The 23,761-nt window shown below is 44.6% G+C and overlaps 2 protein-coding genes across 2 annotated transcripts; one reads left to right on the top strand and one right to left on the bottom strand.

Annotated features, from left to right (window-relative positions):
• The first annotated feature begins 9,453 nt into the window (after nt 1-9,453).
• LOC123149676 (microtubule-associated protein 70-3) lies at nt 9,454-15,403 on the top strand. The gene is made up of 11 exons (XM_044569383.1): nt 9,454-9,851; nt 9,932-10,017; nt 11,879-11,944; nt 12,027-12,197; nt 12,645-12,815; nt 12,922-13,077; nt 13,159-13,305; nt 13,473-13,544; nt 13,640-14,206; nt 14,293-14,477; nt 14,965-15,403. Exons 1-11 carry the CDS (start codon nt 9,689-9,691, stop codon nt 15,002-15,004), a joined length of 1,824 nt encoding a protein of 607 aa, XP_044425318.1. The 5' UTR covers nt 9,454-9,688; the 3' UTR covers nt 15,005-15,403.
• Nucleotides 15,404-20,378, bottom strand: LOC123149677 (MACPF domain-containing protein At1g14780-like). The gene is made up of 8 exons (XM_044569384.1): nt 19,805-20,378; nt 18,941-19,182; nt 17,214-17,415; nt 17,030-17,113; nt 16,770-16,953; nt 16,481-16,650; nt 16,341-16,405; nt 15,404-16,218 (listed from the first exon to the last, which is right to left on the bottom strand). Exons 1-8 carry the CDS (start codon nt 20,093-20,095, stop codon nt 15,588-15,590), a joined length of 1,869 nt encoding a protein of 622 aa, XP_044425319.1. The 5' UTR covers nt 20,096-20,378; the 3' UTR covers nt 15,404-15,587.
• Nucleotides 20,379-23,761: the final 3,383 nt, after the last annotated feature.

Below are 23,761 nucleotides of genomic sequence, written 5' to 3'. Positions count from 1 at the left end.
TTCGGTACATCAAAACACATAAACTCATAATATAACCGTCATCGAACTTTAAGCGTGCGGACCCTACGGGTTCGAGAACTATGTACACATGACCGAGACACATCTCCGGTCAATAACCAATAGCAGAACCTGGATGCTCATATTGGCTCCTACATATTCTACGAAGATCTTTATCGGTCAAACCGCATAACAACATACATTGTTCCCTTTGTCATCGGTATGTTACTTGCCCGAGATTCGATCGTCGGTATCTCAATACCTAGTTCAATCTCATTACCGGCAAGTCTCTTTACTCGTTCCATAATACATCATCCCGCAACTAATTCATTAGTTGCAATGCTTGCAAGGCTTATAGTGATGTGCATTACCGAGTGGGCCCAGAGATACCTCTCCGACAATCGGAGTGACAAATCCTAATCTCGAAATACGCCAACCCAACAAGTACCTTCGGAGACACCTGTAGAGCACCTTTATAATCACCCAGTTACGTTGTGACGTTTGGTGGCACACAAAGTGTTCCTCCGGTAAATGGGAGTTGCATAATCTCATAGTCATAGGAACATGTATAAGTCATGAAGAAATCAATAGCAACAAACTAAACGATCAAGTGCTAAGCTAATGAAATGGGTCAAGTCAATCACATCATTCTCCTAATGATGTGATCCTGTTAATCAAATGACAACTCATGTCGATGGTTAGGAAACATAACCATCTTTGATCAACGAGCTAGTCAAGTAGAGGCATACTAGTGACATTTTGTTTGTCCATGTATTCACACATGTATTATGTTTCCGGTTAATACAATTCTAGCATGAATAATAAACATTTATCATGATATAAGGAAATAAATAATAACTTTATTATTGCCTCTAGGGCATATTTCCTTCAGTCTCCCACTTGCACTAGAGTCAATAATCTAGTTCACATCGCCATGTGATTTAATACCAATAGTTCATATCACCATGTGATTAACACTCATAGTTCACATCGACATGTGACCAACACCCAAAGGGTTTACTAGAGTCAATAATCTAGTTGACATTGCTATGTGATTAACACCCAAAGAGTACTAAGGTGTGATTATGTTTTGCTTGTGAGAGAAGTTTAGTCAACGGGCCTGCCACATTCAGATCCGTAAGTATTTTGCAAATTTCTATGTCAACAATGCTCTGCACGGAGCTACTCTAGCTAATTGCTCCCACTTTCAAAATGTATCTAGATTGAGACTTAGATTCATCTGGATTAGTGTCAAAATTTGCATCGACGTAACCCTTTACGATGAACCTTTTGTCACCTCCATAATCGAGAAACATATCCTTATTCCACTGAGGATAATTTTGACCGTTGTCCAGTGATCTACTCCTAGATCACTATTGTACTCCCTTGCTAAAAAAACAGTGTAGGGTATACAATAGATCTGGTACACAACATGTCATACTTTATAGAACCTATGGCTGAGGCATAGGGAATGACTTTCATTCTCTTTCTATCTTCTGCTGTGGTCGGGCTTTGAGTCTTACTCAATTTCACACCTTGTAACACAGCCAAAAACTCTTTCTTTGACTGTTCCATTTTGAACTACTTCAAAATCTTGTCAAGGTATGTACTCATTGAAAAAACTTATCAAGCATCTTGATCTATCTCTATAGATCTTGATGCTTAATATGTAAGCAGCTTCATCGAGGTTTTTCTTTGAAAAACTCCTTTCAAACACTCCTTTATGCTTTGCAGAATAATTTTACATTATCTCCGATCAACAATATGTCATTCACATGTACTTATAAGAAATGTTGTAGTGCTTCCACTCACTTTCTTGTAAATACAGGCTTCACCACAAGTCCGTATAAAACTATATGCTTTGATCAACTTATCAAAGCGTATATTCCAACTCCGAGATGCTTGCACCAGTCCATAGATGGATCGCTGGAGCTTGCATATTTTGTTAGCACCTTTAGGATTGACAAAACTTTCTTGTTGCGTCACATACAACTCGTCTTTAATAGATCCATTAAGGAATGTAGTTTTGTTTATCCATTTGCCAGATTTCATAAAATGTGGCAATTGCTAACATGATTCGGACAGACTTAAGCATAGATACGAGTGAGAAACTCTAATCGCAGTCAACACCTTGAACTTGTCGAAAACCTTTTGCGACAATTCTAGCTTTGTAGATAATAACACTACTATCAGCGTCCGTCTTCCTCTTGAAGATCCATTTAATCTCAATGGCTCGCCGATCTTTGGGCAAGTCAATCAAAGTCCATACTTTGTTCTTATACATGGATCTCATCTCAGATTTCATGGCCTCAAGCCATTTCGCGGAATCTGGGCTCATCATTGCTTCCTCATAGTTCGTAGGTTCGTCATGGTCAAGTAATATGACCTCCAGAACAGGATTACCGTACCACATTGGTGCGGATCTCACTCTGGTTTACCTACGAGGTTCGGTAGTAATTTGATCTAAAGTTACATGATCATCATCATTAGCTTCCTCACTAATTGGTGTAGTAGTCACAGAAACAGATTTCTGTGATGAACTACTTTCCAATAAGGGAGAGGTACAATTACCTCATCAAGTTCTACTTCCCTCCCACTCACTTCTTTCGAGAGAAACTCCTTTTCTAGAAAAGATCCATTCTCAGCAATGAATATCTTGCCTTCGGATCTGTGATAGAAGGTGTACCCAACATTTTCTTTTGGGTCTCCTATGAAGACGCACTTCTCCGATTTGGGTTTGAGCTTATCGGGTTGAAACTTTTTCACATAAGCATTGCAACCTCAAACTTTAAGAAACGACAGCTTAGGTTTCTTGCCAAACCATAGTTCATATGGTGTCGTCTCAACGGATTTAGATGGTGCCCTATTTAACGTGAATGTAGTTGTCTCTAATGCATAAGCCCAAAACGATAGTGGTAAATTGGTAAGAGACATCATAGATCACAGCATATATAATAAAGTACGGTTACTACGTCGGACACACTATTACACTGTGGTGTTCCAGGTGGCATGAGTAGTGAAACTATTTCACATCATTTTAACTGAAGGCCAAACTCGTAACTCAAATATTTTACTTCTGCGATCATATCGTAGAAACTTTTATTTTTGTTATGATGATTCTCCACTTCACTCTGAAATTCTTTGAACTTTTCAAGTGTTTCAGACTTGTGTTTCATCCAGTAGATATACTCATATCTGCTCAAATCATCTGTGAAGATCAGAAAATAATGATACCTGCTGCGAGCCTCAATATTCATCGGAACACATACATCAGTATGTATGATTTCCAACAAATCTGTTGCTCGCTCCATTGTTCCGGAGAACGGAGTCTTAGTCATCTTACCCATGAGGCATGGTTCACAAGCATCAACTGATTCATAATCAAGTGATTTCAAAAGCCCATCAATATGGATTTTCTTCATGCGCTTTACACCAATATGGCCTAAACGGCAGTGCCACAAATAAGTTGCACTATCATTATTAACTTTGCATCTTTTGGCTTCAATATTATGAAAATGTGTATCACCATGATCGAGATCCAACAAACCATTTTCATTGGGTGTATGACCATAGAAGGTTTTATTCATGTAAACAGAACAACAATTATTCTCTAACTTACATGAATAACCGTACTGCAATAAGCATGATCCAATCATATTTATGCTCAACGCAAACACCAAATAACATTTATTTAGGTTCAACACTAATCCCGAAAGTATAGGGAGTGTGCGATGATGATCATATCAATCTTGGAACCACTTCCAACATACATCGTCACTTCACCCTTAACTAGTCTCTATTTATTTTGCAACTCCCGTTTCGAGTTACTATTCTTAGCAACTGAACTAGTATCAAATACTGAGGGGTTGCTATAAACACTAGTAAAGTACACATCAATAACATGTATATCAAATATACCTATGTTCACTTTGCCATCCTTCTTATCCGCCAATTACTTGAGGTAGTTCCGCTTCCAGTGACCAGTCCCTTTGCAGTAGAAGCACTCAGTTTCAGGCTTAGGTCCAGACTTGGGTTTTTTCACTTGAGCAGCAACTTGCTTGCCGTTCTTCTTGAAGTTCCCCTTTCTTCCCTTTGTCCATTTACTTGAAACTAGTGGTTTTGTTTACCATCAACACTTGATGCTTTTCTTGATTTCTACCTTCGTCGATTTCAGCATCACGAAGAGCTTGAGAATCGTTTCCGTTATCCCTTGCATATTATAGTTCATCACGAAGTTCTACTAACTTGGTGATGGTGACTAGAGAATTCTGTCAATCACTATTTTATCTGGAAGATTAACTCCCACTTGATTCAAGCGATTGTAGTACCCAGACAATCTGAACACATGCTTACTGCTTGAGCTATTCTCCTCCATCTTTTAGCTATAGAACTTGTTGGAGACTTCATATCTCTCAACTCGGGTATTTGCTTGAAATATTAACTTCAACTCCTGGAACATCTCATATGATCCATGACATTCAAAACGTCTTTGAAGTCCCAATTCTAAGCCGTTTAAGCATGGTGCACTAAACTATCAAGTAGTCATCATATTGAGCTAGTCAAACATTCATAACATCTGCATCTGCTCCTGCAATAGGTTTGTCACCTAGCGGTGCATCAAGAACATAATTCTTCTGTGCAGCAATGAGGATAAACCTCAGATCACGGATCCAATCCGCATCATTGCTACTAACATCTTGCAACTTAGTTTTCTCTAGGAACATATCATAAATAAAACAGGGGAGCTAAATGCGAGCTATTGATCTACAACATAGATATGCTAATACTACCAGGACTAAGTTCATGATAAATTTAAGTTCAATTAATCATATTACTTAAGAACTCCCACTTAGATAGACATCTCTCTAATCCTCTAAGTGATCACGTGATCCATATCAACTAAACCATGCCCGATCATCACGTGAGATGGAGTAGTTTCAATGGTGAACATCACTATGTTGATCATATCTACTATATGATTCACGCTCGACCTTTCAGTCTCAGTGTTCCGAGGCCATATCTGTTATATGCTAGGCTCGTCAAGTTTAACCTGAGTATTCCGCGTGTGCAACTGTTTTGCACCCGTTGTATTTGAACGCAGAGCCTATCACACCCGATCATCACGTGGTGTCTCAGCACGAAGAACTTTCGCAACGGTGCATGCTCAGGGAGAACACTTTATACTTTGATAATTTAGTGAGGGATCATCTTATAATGCTACCGTCAATCAAAGCAAGATAAGATGCATAAAATATAAACATCACATGCAATTAATATAAGTGATATGATATGACCATCATCATCTTGTGCTTGTGATCTCCATCTCCGAAGCACCGTCATGATCACCATCATCACCGGCGCGACACCTTGATCTCCATCGTAGCATAGTTGTCGTCTCGCCAATCTTATGCTTCTACGACTATCGCTACCGCTTAGTGATAAAGTAAAGCATTACAGGGCGATTGCATTGCATACAATAAAGCGACAACCATATGGCTTCTGCCAGTTGCCGATAACTCGGTTACAAAACATGATCATCTCATACAATAAAATTTAGCATCATGTCTTGACCATATCACATCACAACATGCCCTGCAAAAACAAGTTAGACGTCCTCTACTTTGTTGTTGCAAATTTTACGCGGCTGCTACGGGCTTAGCAAGAACCGTTCTTACCTACGCATCAAAACCACAACGATAGTTTGTCAAGTTGGTGTTATTTTAACCTTCGCAAGGACCGGGCGTAGCCACACTCGGTTCAACTAAAGTTGGAGAAACTGACACCCGCCAGCCACCTGTGTGCAAAGCACGTCGGTAGAACCAGTCTCGCGTAAGCGTACGCGTAATGTCAGTCCGGGCCGCTTCATCCAACAATACCGCCGAACCAAAGTATGACATACTGGTAAGCAGTATGACTTATGTCGCCCACAACTCACTTGTGTTCTACTCATGCATATGACATCTACGCATAAAACCAGGCTCGGATGCCACTGTTGGGGAACGTAGTAAATTCAAAAAAATTCTTACGCACAGGCAAGATCATGGTGATGCATAGCAACGAGAGGGGAGAGTGTGTCTACGTACCCTCATAGACTGAAAGCGGAAGCATTAGCACAATGCAGTTGATGTAGTCGTACATCTTCACGATCCGACCGATCAAGTACCGAACGCATGACACCTCCGAGTTCTGCACACGTTCAACTCGATGACGTCCCTCGAACTCCGATCCAGCCGAGTGTTGAGGGAGAGTTTCGTCAGCACGACGACGTGGTGACGATGATGATGTTCTACCGACGCGGGGCTTCGCCTAAGCACCGCTACGATATGATCGAGGTGGATTATGATGGAGGGGGGCACCGCACACGACTAAGAGATCAAGAGATCAATTGTTGTGTCTATGGGATGCCCCCTGGCCACGTATATAAAGGAGTGGAGGAGGGGAGGGCCGGCCCTCTTTATGGCACGCCCTAGGGGAGTCCTACTCCCACCGGGAGTAGGATTCCCCCTTTCCTAGTAGAACTAGGAGCCCTTCCAAGTAGTAGGAGTAGGAGAGAAGGAAATGAAAAAGATAAGAGAAGGAAGGAGGGGGCGCAGCCCTTCCCCCTAGTCCAATTCGGACCAGGCCTTGGGGGGCGGGGCTGCCTCTCTCTCTTTCTCCTAAAGCCCAATAAGGCCCATACACTCCCCGGCGAATTCCCGTAACTCCCCGGTACTCCGATAAATACCCGAATCACTTGGAACCTTTCCGATGTCCGAATATAGTCGTCCAATATATCAATCTTTATGTCTCGATCATTTCGAGACTCCTCATCATGTCCCCGATCTCATCCGGGACTCCGAACTACCTTCGGTACATCAAAACCCATAAACTCATAATATAACCGTCATCGAACTTTAAGCGTGCGGACCCTGCGGGTTCGAGAACTATGTAGACATGACCGAGACACGTCTCCGGTCAATAACCAATAGCGGAACCTGGATGCTCATATTGGCTCCTACATATTCTACGAAGATCTTTATCGGTCAAATCGCATAACAACATACGTTGTTCTCTTTGTCATCGGTATGTTACTTGCCCGAGATTCGATCGTCGGTATCTCAATACCTAGTTCAATCTCATTACCAGCAAGTCTTTTTACTCGTTCCGTAATACATCATCCCGCAACTAATTCATTAGTTGCAATGCTTGCAAGGTTTAGAGTGATGTGCATTACCGAGTGGGCCCAGAGATACCTCTCCGACAATCGAAGTGACAAATCCTAATCTCGAAATACGCCAACCCAACAAGTACCTTCGGAGACACCTATAGAGCACCTTTATAATATCCCAGTTACGTTGTGACGTTTGGTGGCACACAAAGTGTTTCTCCGGTAAACTGGAGTTGCATAATCTCATAGTCATAGGAACATGTATAAGTCATGAAGAAAGCAATAGAAACAAACTAAACGATCAAGTGCTAAGCTAACGGAATGGGTCAAGTCAATCACATCATTCTCCTAATGATGTGATCCCGTTAATCAAATGACAACTCATGTCTATGGTTAGGAAACATAACCATCTTTGATCAACGAGCTAGTCAAGTAGAGGCATACTAGTGACACTCTGTTTGTCTATGTATTCACACATGTATTATATTTCCGGTTAATACAATTCTAGCATGAATAATAAACATTTATCATGATATAAGAAAATAAATAATAACTTTATTATTGCCTCTAGGGCATATTTCCTTCACTCCAAACCTCCCGCTGATGTCAAAACACATGAATGTCACCCCGAAGTGGAGGCAAAATACCTCACCAACAACCTTCATGGCCCATCACTTGGCCTGCCGGAGGGGGCATTGCCATCCAGGACCGCCGCCATGGCTGCCCAGCCAACACTGGATTGCGAGAGTGGAAAAGCCTGTCCTGGGCAGGGGCGTCCTACACCAGACTCGCACCGCTAGCCACCTCCTGGTAGCACCACCAGAGGGAGTGTCATGCATCGCCCCGTCAGATCTGACCATCCAGATCTCAACAGGGGCTTCCTAGGAACTGGCACGTCCGGTCGACGGGCAACGTTGCTCGCGCCGACCACCACCACCTCCAAGCCCCCATACTAGCGCTAGCCCCCACAATAACCACCGAGGACTGCCAACTCACCGTCAAACCATGATCCATGCACCCATAGAGAGAGGCGGAGACCCGGACTATGCCAGCCACATGCCACAAGGTCGCCATGACCAACCAACATTAGGGCACCATTGTCCTCGACCACCGCCAAGGCAACAGCTAACAGCCCAAGCCGCCGTAGCTCGCGTCACCCGTCTGTCCAAACCTGGCCAGCCGCCGCCGCCGAAGCCTGTTGCGCCCGCCGACACCAACCCGTCAGGCATGCACCACCTTGACCACCTCCAGGCTCCCCGTTGCATCACGGGCACACTGTTGCCCCTTCAAGCTTTGGCGCGCGACCACATAGCAGTCCCCATCACCATGACAATGTCCTGCGTCGAGCCAGCCATGGGGGAAGACGAGTAGACCTCGTCGCCGGTGCCGGCGTCCGGTCCCAACCGCGCCCTCTGGCCGCAGCGAAGGAGAGGAGACATGGTGTAGGGACTACCTGGCTACATCTGCTAGGGCTGCCCTCCTCGTCGCACGCGGGTGCAGGGTGGGAGGGTGATATTTTTCTTCCATATTACACCTACCTTACATGACGACAAAATATCAAGACTAAATCAAGACATCAAGGATGCACAAAGCCAAGAAAATTAGAAAAATAAGGAAAAACAAAGAGAGTCGACCAGATGAGCGACTTGCAAGGGAACACCATCCATCGTCCTTGGCAACACACGGGCCACGGGAAACGTTTTCCAAAAGCAATCCCCTAGGAATGAAGCTGTCATAGGCGTCAGTCGTCGCCGGGCCCACCACCGAGGATCATATATTAGGTCTTCACCCTGAAATGCACATCTGAGCAAACTCGAAAACAACACCTTCAACTGTTCAACAAAGGACGTGATGCGTAAACATCGCTTTGCCAGGTGCAACCATCCAAGTCCAAACGGATGATCTTCACACCTAAGCTCGAGACTTGTGCTCGCAGAGCACCACCGCCAAAGTTACCATGTGTTGCCCTCCATATTCAAAGTGTTTTTTTAAGATATAAATACACCCATTCAAAAGAAACCTAAGGTACAAAAATCCTAAATAAAAAACTAAAAAATAAATAAAGTACAAAGGCTCAATAGAGAGGGAGACACTTGAGTAACAATACACTCCATCTCCGTCTCTAAAAATAGCATTGTGAACCACCCTAATCCTCCTCCATGAAAAAGAAATCAAGCCACTAATCGCTCTCAAAACCCGACACGCTTATACGTACTACTAAGATAATCCAAAAAGCCCCTCCCCCCGACCTCCCCTGCCCCGAGTTTTTTAAACGCGCCACTTAAGAGCAAGACAACCGCAACTACTAAAAGCGAGACACGCACAGCAGACAGCACACGCACAGTGACGCGGGGGGAAGAGGAGGAGCAAGCGCCGGAGCTCAGCTAGGGTTTCCCCGATCCCGGCGCGCGGCAGGGGCGCTCCCCGAGCTCGCCGCTTAGGGCGGGGGAGGCTCGCCGGCGCGGCGGGGCGAGGGCTCCCTCCGACGCGGGGGGCGCGGCGGACCCTGCATGCCGGGGCGGCCCGCCGGGGCTCAGATCTGAGATGGCCGACGGCGGCGAGGAGGGGAATGTGGCGGCGCCCAGGGGCTTCTCGCGGCGGAGGGGCGCCGTGCGGGCCAGCCTCGACGCCGACGAGCTCATGGCGCTCATGCACGGCTCGGATCCCGTCCGGGTCGAGCTCACCCGCCTCGAGAACGAGCTCAGGGGTGAGCTGCTGATCTGCCCCTGCCGTTTCGCTCCGGTGTTTTCGATAGGGTCTGACTGTTTTGCTGGTTTGTGGTGCCAGACAAGGAGCGGGAGCTCGGGGAGGCGCACACGGAGATACGCGCGCTGCGGCTGTCCGAGAGGGCGCGGGAGAAGGCCGTGGAGGAGGTAAATTGCCGATTGCTCTTGGGATTTTGTGGTACGGAGGTGCGGTATCTGCTATTTTAGGCTGGAATTGATGTCAGGGATTGCGGGGAAGTGCCAAATTCGGTTAGGTTATTAGTTAGAATGGGCACTTCAGTATGCTAATTGCATGGCTCTAGCCTCTTGTTGCGGTGTTGAGGTACCTTGTACTGTCATTGCATTATGGTCCATTTTGGCCCACTGAATGCTAGATTATCAAACCAAAATTTTAGTTTTGCAACGATGGGTTTAGGTGTTCAGCAGCAATGAAGTCGATTTGCTAAGTGGGGACCTATGCTGTCAACTGTCGTATAGGAGGTGTTTGTGTTTCTACAGCCATCTTTAATCTTGTTCTTAGCAATGGAATATAGCCATTTGTTTTTCATGCTTCATATTTTTTAGTGGTCCTGTGCCTTGTATTTTTCTGGGCTGTACTTGTGGTATTTCGGTGCTCAACTCTACCAAATTTCCATGACTTCATTCTTAAGCAATGCCAGAAGCACCTGTGGTAAAAAGATAAAGCTGTTCGTTTTTTTGCTGGTCTTGTATTTATTTAGAATGGACACTTCAGTATGCTAATTCATGGCTCTTGCTGCGTGTGCTGTCACTGAATTCTGGTTCATTTCGATATACCGTGTGCTAGGTTATCAAACTAGATTTTTAGATTTGCAAGGACTGAATGTGAATGGGTTTAGATGCTCAACAACAATGAAATCATTCTGCTAACCGGGGACTTATGCTGCCAAACTGTTGTATAGGAGGTGCCTGGCTTTTCTTTTCTTGTGACATAGGCCCTGTTTGGTTCAGCTTTTATCGACAGATTCCGCTGCCGCGCAGCAGAATCTGAACCAAAGGGCGAACCCAGCAGAATCCGATTCCAGAAATCCGCTGCCAAAATCTGAACCAAAAGCAGAATCAGCCCAGGACGTGCTTTCCAAAATCTGATTCCGCTGCGGGCCAAAATCTGAAAAGGCTGTATCAGCTGGTTTGCCAAATGACCTACATATTTTTTACATCAGATTTTCCACAGCTGTTTTTCCGCAGCAGATTTTTCACAGCTGCTTTTAGAAATCCACAGCCGAACCAAACAGGGCCTAATGGCTCTTGTTGCCAACTCTTAGGATTACTATGACTGGGTTACTGTATGCTTATAGCTTACTTTCGCTCTCTGTTATTCTTTTATCAATATTTTTTTTTGGCGTCAAGAGTTAATTGGTCAAATATGGTAGCATGGCTTTTCACGAATTGAGTTCTTCAGTTGCACTTGAATAATACAGCTTTCTTCCACTCTTGGGTTTCAATACATTCCATGGTCCATAGATAAGGTAGAGGAGCTTATATATTTGTGCATTGGCATACTATATCCTGCTTTCATGTTAACAAACTTTGAAATATAAAATATTTATGATGTGCTATTGATTATTATTTTCATTTTCTTGACCATTCGAATGTCATAATGCACTAGTAGTCCTTTTATTTTATGTGAATCACTATCGATGATTGCATATTTTTTGGTGGACAATGAGTTCTTATTATAAATTGGCGTCGAAGAACTTAAAATGCTTGTGTATACCTATATTGAATTTCACTTGTTTGTTGTCAACCTATCATTATGGATTGAAACTTAGGGCTTGAAATCCTCTGACTAGAGAACTATGAATTAGAAAACAAGTTTGAGTATAAGTTATTGCAGCTCATATTATACTGAATATTTTTTCTGTTTCGTGTAAGTTCATAAGTTAAAACGCTGAATTACTTGTTGATACTAATTATTTTTTATTAACCATAAACCTGACGATGATTACCTACTTTCTCTGATTAACATGACTGTAATCTTGTGTGGCAGCTTACAGATGAGCTGGAGAGGATGGACGAGAAGCTCAAGTTGACAGAATATCACCTAGATAACAAAGTACTGTCTTATGATTTATGTCTTATCTTTTGCTATTCTCTGTCTTTTGATTGTGCTTTAATATAGAGAATAAAACTTGTAGAATCTAGAAGTCAAGAAGATAAATGACGAGAAAAAGGCTGCAATGGCTGCTCAGTTTGCGGCAGAAGCTACTTTGCGAAGAGTGCATGCAGCTCAAAAGGATGATGACATGCCGCCAATTGAAGCCATTCTTGCCCCACTTGAAGCAGAGCTAAAGCTATCTCGGCAAGAGGTTCTACTTTTACTTCATATATCCCCCCTTCTATTTTTGTGTTTGTCATGAATTTATAATGTCTCCCTAACAGCCCACAATCTTCATCCTCCAATGCACCTAGATGGTTACTCCTTGTCACAAATAAGTGATGTTTTGGACATGTCTCCAGTGATTTTTTTTGAACCTTGACTGCGAATATCATTTTAATTATTCATATTGGAAATTTGAAAATCATGTGTAAATTGTCTCGAAAGGTATTTCTAGAGCACTATATTTTTCTTGTCTTTTATACATATATTACAATAGGAGTTAGTGGACAAAATTACATCTCGAAGGCTGTGTCAACGTCCAAAATGTCACTTATTTGTGATATGGAGGGAGTATCTAATTGCAACTTTCCAGTAGTCATGTATTCACATGAACAAAAGAGATGATAAACTATGAAATTGACTTGGTTGATTTCAGATTGCAAAGCTCCAGGAGGATAATAGAGCCTTGGATCGACTAACAAAACAAAAAGAGGCAGCACTACTGGAAGCAGAAAGGACTGTGCAAATAGCAATGGCAAAAGCTGCTATGGTTGATGACTTGCAAAACAAGAACCAAGATTTGATGAAGCAAATTGAGATCTGTCATGTATGTGGGTGCATGTAGTGTATTCTTGGCCATCTGGAGTAAATAACTTCCAACATATAGCAATAGAGCTATGAAAATGCTGAATTGTTTACTTTATGCATTGCAGGAAGAAAATAAGATATTGGATAAGTTGCATCGCCAAAAGGTTGCAGAAGTTGAAAAGCTTAGTCAAACTGTGAGGGAGCTGGAAGAGTCTGTTCTTGCAGGTGGTGCAGCTGCCAATGCTGTTAGAGATTACCAGCGCAAAGTGCAGGAGATGAATGTAACAAACTACCCTTAATTTGTTGCCTTTGCCATCAAATATTAATTGGCTGATACCTAGTTATGTTCATGATTTTGTCAGGACGAAAGAAAAACACTTGACCGTGAACTTGCTCGTGCGAAAGTTACAGCAAATAGGGTTGCTGTGGTGGTAGCAAATGAGTGGAAAGATTCTAATGATAAAGTGATGCCAGTTAAACAGTGGCTTGAAGAGCGCAGATTCATGCAGGTGAGACTAGTAGGATTTATTTATGCCTTTCTGTTATTGATGTGCATTGTTTGCTTAGATGCAGGCATATGCTTGTTCTTGGTGAAGTTAAACGTTTTGCCTGCTGGCTCTTTTATTGAAATCATATGTGGCAACCTGTAATTACCTTTTTTGGGGGGTTTCTGCAGGGTGAAATGCAACAACTTCGTGATAAGCTTGCTGTTGCAGAACGAACAGCACGGTCTGAAGCTCAACTTAAGGTTTGCAAACCGTTCTGTTTTAATTCAGTGTGAGCTAGAACTTGTTAAGGGAATTGTTCAGACAGGCTAAACTTGTTAGTTCTTCATAAACTCAGGAAAAATACCAGTTGCGCCTGAAAGTTTTGGAAGATGGACTGCGAGGGCCACCAAGTGGCTCTAGTCGACCGCCTACTGAAGGGAAGAGTTTCAGCAACGGTCCTTCCCGTCGGTTATCACTCGGCGGAGCAGATAATGTGTCTAAAGTCTCACCAAATGGCTTATTAACAAGGAGATCTCCATCTTTCCATTCAAGATCCTCTCTTTCTTCTAGCAGCAGCTTGATACTAAAACACGCTAAAGGAACTTCAAAGTCATTTGATGGTGGAACTAGGTCACAAGACAGGGGAAAGGTCCATGGGAATGGATCACATTTACTTAACAAATCTACAGATGCAGTTAAAGATCGTGAAGCGAATGATGGTTGGAAAGGGACTGTGGATGAGGGAACTAATGAAAGTCCAAATAGCAATGCAGATCAGAGAAGTAATGAAACCACAAATAGCAACTCAATTGAAATGGTCTCTGGTTTCCTGTATAATATGTTGCAGAAGGAGGTGGTATCTTTGAGGAAAGCATGCCATGAAAAAGATCAAAGTCTAAAGGACAAAGATGATGCCATTGAAGTATGCAACCATTTCTTATTTATGCAGTTTGTGCGGACATGATGCGGACATTATAAAGTTATTTATTATCTCCTTTTGTCTTGCAGATGTTAGCAAAGAAAGTTGATACCTTAACCAAAGCCATGGAAGTGGAGGCTAAAAAGATGAGGCGAGAGGTTGCTGCCATGGAGAAAGAAGTTGCAGCTATGCGTGTCGATAAGGACCAAGAAATCAAAGCCAGGCGGCTTGGTAACTCAAAAGGGTCTGGGAGTTCTCAACTGCTTCCTGGAAGGTACATCTTCACAGATTCTTAAACGTTTTCAGGAACTTATTCTGATTGAAATAGTTCAAATGACATTCTTGGGATGATGATTTGCCATGTGTGACATTAGTAGCAATTTCTGTTTAATATTTCCATCACCAAGTGATCTTAGTTTTGTTATGTTGCACCTGCAATTTTATGTCCATATTTGCTCTTAGTGATTAGTTCTCTTACGATGTCATGCCACTAAAAAAATATACGAGGAGAACATGTGAAATTGTGAATTATTCAGGTGTACAGAACTACATTTACAACAAAAGCTTAGAATTATTTTGCCACTTGGTAAATTTGATACTGGAGAAAGCTCTCAAGTCTGTCGTACCTATAAGCTCAACTACTATGTGGTGAAACTGAAAAAATTTAAGGAGACTTTATCTTTTACCACCCTCTTCCTGAAATTACATCTTCATACAGTTTCTTCCTCTAACCCACAGTGAATTTTGTTCCTTGTGTGCAGAAGCGCAACACGAAGTGGGTTGGCACGCAACTTCCAATGACGGCGGCACTAACTTGAGGCGGCGTACTATTCCATAGAGTCCATTTCGCTCTGTATTTGTTTCGTTCCATTACGTATTAGTTTTGTGGTTGAGATGATAGCACAGATGACCCTGTGATAATCTTGGGAGCCGGGGAAAGGGCAGTAGGCTCGGATCTGACGTGATTGCTTCTCTGCCGTAGAGGAGGTGGCCCTGAGGCGAGGTCTAACCCCCTACGGCTCGCCCTCGTTTTGTCGTCGATGCACCTGATGCTTTTGTATAGGCTGGACGGGTCTCCACGTCCTTCTCCCATCTGTAATGTAGCTAGAGTGTTTGCTTGGTTCTGCTCCTCCATACCCCCGCTGCCCAGGTTGTGAATATATTGTTATTCTCACATGATTATTGGCTCTCCTCTATTTACCATGGTGTTTTGGTTGGAAATTCCATTACAATACTCGTCGTTGATTTACATTCCAGCCTGACAATCAGAAATAGAAATGTTGCCCATTGGATTTCCCTGGGTCTGATTCCCTGTACAAATTTCTGAAAGAATGCATGACAAAAGATAGCAAGTCTGATACTGTACAGTTCTTGGAGCAGCTTGTCAAGAAACTGGAGCCAGCAGTGAGAACTTGACATGGAGTGAGATCTTCCCCTTCTCGACATCAAGCTTTGCACCTGTGACCAGCCAGTACCCAGGGGCGTCCTGCGGCCCCATGGTAACCTGAGACGTGTCAACAAACTTGAGCAGCTTCTGGTCGCCGACGGGCACCGGCGGCCCTCCGGCGAACACGCCGGAGTCGACGTTGACTCTTGCCGGTTCCTGCCGGTCTCTCTCAGCGGCGCCCGAAGACGCCGCCGCCCCTAACGACTTGGACAGGAAGCTCCCTTTACCCGAGAGCCTCGCCGTGTTGTGCGCCCATTTGGACTGCACCACGGCGTACCCTGCCAGCTCGGTGTACAGGACCCTGAGGTGCAGCACGGCGGTCGAGTCGTGGGCCCTGACGTGCAGCTGCACGCCGGACACGACGTACGCGGTCCGCCGGTGCGCGCTGCACCAGTTGGGATCGTACTTCACCGGCGCGGTGCAGACGCGGGCGAACATCCGCCGCTGCACCGGCTCGTGGTACCGCTCGTCGGAGACCGCCTCCGACCCGCGCCATATCGGCGGCTTGTCCCGCCGTCCCTTGATGAACGTTGGGGTGCTCGCCAGATGCTGCAGGTGGAGGCCTAGCCTGACCATGACATGAAGATGTTCAGTCAACATTCCAATAGAAGAAAACTTTTTTTTTTTTTGCGGGACCAATAGAAGAAAACTGAACATACTGCTACAGCAAACTGCAGATAGCACAGCTACCTGTTGTTCTTCTTGCCTTCTAGATGCAGTCTCATCCCGGTGACCGGCAAGTTTGGAATGATAACCTGCATTTAGTTGAGTGAGCATGCATCTCCATTGGATTTGCAGATGGTTTGAAGCAAAGGGGAATGGTTTCTTGCCTGGTTTGAGTTGACATGGAGCTTTGATCCCACAAGGCTGAAGTGCAAGGCTTGGCTCGCGCCCTGCCGGTTCGAACACAGAGCGAGGGGTAGGTCACTGAGCACAGGGGCCCATGATCTGTGGTGCTGGAAGTCGAGGAAGTACCTCAAATCTTCTACCGGGGGTTTGTCTGTTGGAGATCAGTGACATAGTTAAGCATTTTTAGCTGCACATAGACGTTCTCTCCTCTGGTGATTTTCCATGAAACTGCTAGACCAAAAATGTTGTTGGAGTAGATAGAGGTCTTACATCTCAGGTAGAGGTTTATGGCATGCGAGAGGAAGCCCAAGCCTGACACTCCCTTGAGAAGGGATGTCAGGGGCACAAGCTTGAAGCCGATGGCGTCCGGCTTTGCCGGCACGGTGAGCAGCCACTCGGCGTGGCTCCTCGCCGCCGTGTCCCCTCCCCTCTTGGAGTATATCACTGTCACGCCCTGCATCAGCTGAAAATCAGCAAAGACGACCTGCTTCATGACTGTTGATAAGTTGCAACTTGGAATAGTAGTGTACCTCTTTGCATGCGACCTGACTAGTCATTCCTTCAACCCTCGGCTGTGTTAACTGGGCATCAAACACGTTGAAGGCCTCAGGGACCTGCTGCAGTCATAATCATGGAGTTCTTTTAAGCACATTTCGCTTGAGGTAATCATAGTTTCAGTTTGGGATGGTCAGAAAATTAACAAAATTTCTTGACCTTGGTCTTGTTATCTCTGGACTTGCTGTGTGAAGGAGGCATGGGGCATGTCCCGGTGAAGAGCTGGTCGCCTAGCTTCTCCAGGTGCTCCTTGATCTCGGACTCCGGTAGCAGCGACGACTTGTCCTGCTTCACGTAGACCACGTCCTGGCCGCCAATGCTCACCCCGACGACGATGTGCGTCCCGTACCTCTCGATGAAACTGCTCACAGATTCACAGAGTGGGAGTGGGGTTAGTTTTCATGCAGTTTATCAGTGTGGAGATCAGCTACAGTCCACTCTGGCAGATCAGTCCAAGATGTTGCAAGGCTTGATGGCACGTGTTGAGAGTTTTCTGGAGCGGGCGGAGGCTACTCTGACCAAGCTCTCCCTCGTGTCGGCTTTGTTGCCGACTGCTCCGACGCCGCGACCTCCTGTTGTTTCTGGTGTTGGTTCCGTGGGAGACGAGGGGACGGAGCTCTTCGGTTGTTTCTCCCCTCGTGCTGGGGCCAGTTCTTCGCCGGTGTTTGTCTTGCCCCTTGTGTCGGCTACTGTTGAGGATAAGGCCATCGTCGAGGTCGTCACCCCTGTGCTGCAGGTCATGCCCGAGCTTCAACAACTATGTGTGAGACCAGCTTCGCCTCCGTCTGTGGAGCATATGGAGGTCGACGCGCCAGCGACCTCGTGTGAGGGACATGATTCTCGTTTGTCATGTGAGCAACTGGAGGCGCCTGAGTCCACTGTGTCGGTGGCACCTGAGTCCATTGTGTCAGTGGTACCCGTGGCTGATGATGGTGAGGCGGTCAGTATGTTGGCGCCTGATCCTTCAGCGCCCAGCCAGCCGCTCGCCTCTGTGGATCGTGGAGGTTCCGACGTTGCGGTTACCGGCTCGCATGTGGCTGTGAGGCACGAGGCGTCTGTGCGCGACAAGGTTGATGAAATTCTCTTCGAGATTGAGATTCACAGTTTGCTCAAACGTTTGAAGAGGGCTAGCCCTGGATCTGGCAAGACGATTGTGGAGGAGGCTCTCAGGAGCAATGCAAAGAAGAGTAGCGCCACAGGAAAGGTGTCCGCAGCAGCTTGATGGTTCAGTGGATTTTGGTGATGAGCATGGTATTTAGCGAGGTACTCTCGTTGGGGTCTTCTTTGCGATGTAAGAGTGTGAGGGTTGATGGACCTTGCGTGTTGGTTTTGGTTGTCGGGTTGGTTGTGTGGTTATAGGGTTGCATGCTCTGTGAGTAGTCCACATGTGGTGAGTTTGTATCGGTTTTCGTCCGGTTTTTCTTTAATTAACCGGGCAATTCTCTTCTGCTTAATTAATCGATGAGGCAAATCTTTTGCCTCCGTTTCGAAAAAAGTGTGGAGATCAGCTGATAATTTGAATCCTGAGTCCCGAGTCCTAAGTCCTGACTGACAAAACATCATCTGATGCATCATGCTTCCATGACTCTCGAGGGTGAAATGATCAGGGTTCACATACTATTAGGCCCCACAAAGTTGTGAAAGGTAATTCGAGACCTTGACTTGAACAAGTCAAGCCCTGCGTCAATTTTCCACCGCGCACGCATACGATCTTTCACACCACATGGGCACGAGTGTCGTGGGCGGCCTTGCACTATCCTGGCAAAGGACGAGGAGGTCGCCGTCCACAGCTGATCGCCTCGTCAATTGCATGATTCGTTTCCAAGTACGGTCAAGCAGGAGCTGCTCACATGTATGCATTGCACACTATGTAGACTGTAGAGTACCTTGCTATGGCTGACGGGTCCCAGGCGGCGGGCACGTCGGCGACGACGCGGTCGGCGAGCGCGAGCGGCCGGCAGTCGAGGTGGAGGTCGAGGAGGGAGATGAAGTAGCCGTCGAGCGCCAGGCACTTGGTGCTGGAGGCGTCCTGCGCCCAGGACCCGCCGTCCAGGCCGAAGCACGCGTTGAAGAGCCCCGACGGGATCTTCCCCGCCACCGAGCTCCGGCCGTTGAACAGCTCCGTCATCTGCACCCACGCGCGCGCGCGGTCAAGATTCAATCCACGGTCACGAACGCGTTCTCTAATTTCCTTACAAAAATTCAAAGTTTTGAATAGCGGGATATAACGGTTTTAGTCTTATTTTGAGGCCGTCGCTGTTTGCCATTGTCCATTATTTTTAAACTTTGATGAATTCTCTGCTAGAGTGTATTCTTTTGTAGTAACTGTTCCGTCGCGTTTGGCTTAGTCAAGAACTCCAGGATTCAAGACAACTAGAAAGTCAATACAAGATAATGTAATTCGTCATGCTGCTCTGATTTGTTTGGTCGGAAAATTTGACCAGGGCGAGGAGTTGAGTACTCGGGTGGGATTGCGAGGGAACTGGATTAGAATGATAATGAATTATCTTGGTCAATAGTTTCATGACTTGACTAGTTAATTTTTATCATCTCTGATTTATCAATCTGACATTTTTTTGGTGCATATAGATCTAACAGTTGAACACAGCTCAACAAATTCCATTTTCATACTAAATCATTTTAGCCAAAATTCTTCTCCTCCAACTCTAAGGCATGAGTAGAAAATTAGAGGGCCTCTCAAGAAAAAAGGAGGAGAGGAAGGTGCAGTTGAGCAGCAGCTAGTAACAAACCTTGTTGAACTCGAGCACGTCGGACCTGATCCTGACCCGGTTGCCCTTGCCGCACATGACGTCCGCCGGCACGTCGGCCACCGCGCCCATCCCCGGCACGGGGACCGCCGCCGCCTTGCCGCCGCTCCGGGCGACGAGGCACCCTTCCGCGGCCTTGCAGTGCTTCAGCCGCAGGTCGCCCGCCATGTCGACCCCCGTGCCGAGGCAGCTCACCGCGCTCGCCACCGCCGCCGCCATCTCCTCGCCGCCGCCGCTCACCGCCCTGGCCCTGGCCATCGCTCGTCCCACCATGAACCGCTCAACGAACCAGCCTATGCTTTGCTTGCTAGGTGCACAATCAAAATGGACCAGATCAATCCACGAAGGTTTCTCAAGGCGTCAAGCGCATGCGATATGTCCAATTGTCCGTCTCTCGTGGCTTGGCTCGTGCTGCCTGGAAGCGGCCAGAGACTGCGATGGCCGATTTGGAGCTGCCGATGCATAATTGGCACTTGTTGTCTCAGCGCAGATATATATAAAGAGAGAGGAGGAAGTGGCGGGAGCAAGCGGAGGGGGGAGGGGGGCGGCGCCATGGTCATGGCTGCTATTTCTCGTTCCCTTTTTCTTTGGCATCTTCTTCTTGAATGAATTGAACACCTTTTACTTGCTTATTATTATTTCTTGGGGACTAGTTTGCGCCCCTCCTCGATGGGGCACCGCCAAAGCGTGGAACTCCCCATTCTGCGGCGATGTGGACACCGGATTTGAATTGATTTCCGGGCCTTCGTGGTGACAGAGACCTGGCTCCCACATGAAACTCCCTATGAAGACCGTTTCAATTCCCCAGAGTGACTAGTGGTGGACACGTACTCGTCGCCTCATAGTAATTGCTGAAGCTGTTCCAAAGCATAGACTAGGCATCTCGGAGTGAAAATTATGCATGGTTTCAAATTTCCAATTTGGAAATGTCCCGGGCAATCTCTGAAATTTATGACATTTCGGTTGATCTGTTTTCTTAATATAAATTTTGCACCTCTATTGATTCCGCTCCCTCATCATTTCCCCTGGCTCTTTGTATCGAGCGCTTCATGATTCTTTTGTGGCTAGATAGTTTGAAAGTGTTCATTTCAGTTGGAAGTAGATTGATGCGCTTTCTAATTTAATTGGCTTCCTCATTTCAAAGCGGATATCGTCGTATCACCTAACCATTTTTAGACTAACTTGTACTCCCTCCGTCCCATAATATAAGAGCGGTTTTAGTGTAGTGCCAAAAACGCTCTTATATTATGGGACGGAGGGAGTATTTTGTAAAACACATATTAAACAACCTTTCGAAATTAATTGAAGCCCATATATGTGTTTTTGTAGAATATTTAGGACAAACGTGCTTTGTTAATAATGTCTATAAACATGTTTTTTCCATACGTTCTCTTGTTTTTTCACTTATCTTTCAAGTATTGTGTTGTTTGGGTTTGCTAGGTCTGCAAAATTGTGGCCACATCACTGTCAAAGTTATTTTCGATCGGGGTAAAGCTCGATGGTTTTGACACAGACCAATCATATGGTTTCAGTTTATCCTTTTTGAGAAAAATATGGCATTAGGTTTGACGGACCAGTCTTAGATTTTTTTGCAGTATGAGAGGGACTCTGATATGAAAATTCCCATTTTTAATTCAAACATGGCAAGTGCTCATTTAGTTGGAAATAGATTGATGTGTTTCTGAATTTAATTGACTTCTTCATTTGAAAGTGGATATCATAACACCGAACCATTTTTAGTCAAACTTATATTTTGCACCATATATTGTAATTTATCATGCCACGTGAAAAATGAACCCACTTGTGCTTCCAACGGTTTTGGTCAGGTTGCGAACCTCACTAGCATTGCTAGTTGCAATAAGTTATGGGCACATGATGTTAATATAAGTGTTTCTATAATTTGAGATCAATTAATTACAAAAACTAAAAGTGCATGTAAAAGTAGCTTGAAGAAGTTTGTTATGTAGGAAATTCTACAGGGGTTCATAAATTCACCAGTAAAATTTCTCAAAGCAGAGGTGACACATAAATATAAATATACGTATGTGTAATGGCCAATTAAACATTCATAACAAATCATAACATACGTTGAGACTATGTTATAAAGGCAGCATGTCCATTATTCTACTAGACTAACACATACCTCATTAATAGCTAATACTCTACCGAAAGGTGTTTGAAATTCTCTTGAATTCACCTCAAGTTTCTTTGAATCGCAAACCGTAGAACAAATAATTGTAAAGGAAAATAACTAGGAACAAGTGAAACAACAATAAAATTAAAGAAAAAATACTGAGTTCAACCAATTCCTACTCTTGGGAACATGAAATTATCTAGTAGATTTGATTCTCAAAGTGCCAGCATCATAGATGTGCACTAATCCATCCTTTCAAAGTATTTAAATGTTTTGCCTTGATTATCCGCTCCAACAGTACAACATCTTCCTTGAGCTTGAATTTCCAACAGGTAACAGTCTCGACTTCATTTCTGAAGACCTTGCCATTTATTTGGATCCCAAATGTTCCAACATCCTTGTATGAGACATCAATAGCAATTTTCCTTGGAAGTAGTTGGTGGGCTAGGAGTATATCATCCAAGTTAGAGATACCCATCTTTTTGCTTGGAATGATGTTGGTCCAACAATCTTGAGAGAAACAACAATCCCAGAAGAGATGCCTTGCACTTTCCTCAGATTTTTCATTATAGAAAACACATTCGTAAAATTCCAAGTGGAAAGTTTTTCTTCTTAAGAGATTCCCGATGTTGACTCTATCATGCAGGAGAAGCCAGAGGAAAATCATGTGTCTTAGTTTGTTTGCACTTTTCCAAATCCATTTGAAGAAAATGTGCTCCTCCTCATTTGCACATAGGTTCTGATACATCTTAATTTAGGAGTATTTTTGTTCCCCCCATGACATTTGCAATGTCCTGTACCCAAAAGTTGTTGCGCTGATCAATCAGACCTTGAAGCTCAATGTACTGAAGAAAGGCTTGAGCAGACAGAGGTGTATGAAAAAATTGGGTTTAGTCATCAGATGTTATCCAGCTTGCAACAGTTTGGAATCATTTTTGACAAAAGAATGCAGCTTTGGATATTTATTAATCAAAGGTTGCCCTGGCCACCGGTCATGCCAAAGGAGTATGGTTTGTCCATTGCCAATTTTTCCATTCAGAATTTTGTTTGTACATGTTTAAAAGTTTCAGGTGGTTCTTCACCAACTTGAGCCCTCCATCCTAATACCAGAGAGGTCTATAGGTAATAGGTCTCCCAGATCAGGTTAACCGTTAACCCAAGGTAGATTTCCCTTGTTAAATAATCTATGCATATTTTCATCATGAGGCCTTTGTTATGCGGAGCAACATCCAGGATATCTGGTCTTCCTTGAAACCTTGCCTTACACACTTTTTTCTAAGAAATTAGTGCAAGTCTAGCATTGCCCTGACCAAATTTTCTCCATAGGAAGTGTCTTAAATACTTGTTGATGTGGCTTGTGATAGCCACTGGAAGAGCCAGGGTGCTCATGAAGAATATTTAGAGCTCAAAACACTAATTTGACGAGCCAAAGTCTACCATTATAGGATAGCATAGTGGAGCACCTTGCAAGTCTTCTCACAATTTGCTGGCAAATGGAAGTCTTCAATCTTAATTTTTTTTGCACTTAGAGGCATTCCCAAGTAAGTAAAAGGAAAACTCCCCTATTTGCATCCAAGAGCATTGAGAAGTTGAGTCAGAGTTACCTCAGTGACATTAATAGGTACCATAATTGACTTATGATAGTTAATCTTTAAACAAGTTTGAGAAGCATAGTGACCTAACAGACTGCTCACTTGCATTACTTTGCTTTGAATAGCAGGCAGAATGAGGATCGTGCCATCAACATATTGAATAACAGAAATCTGGATTTGCTTGATAGGGTAACGATGCTTGGATGATGTTTG

Source organism: Triticum aestivum, chromosome 7A (assembly GCF_018294505.1).
Source record: "Triticum aestivum cultivar Chinese Spring chromosome 7A, IWGSC CS RefSeq v2.1, whole genome shotgun sequence".
NCBI classification, from domain to species: domain Eukaryota; kingdom Viridiplantae; phylum Streptophyta; class Magnoliopsida; order Poales; family Poaceae; genus Triticum; species Triticum aestivum.
Note: the sequence above shows the minus strand (reverse complement) of the source record. Positions and strands in the feature narration are given on the sequence as shown.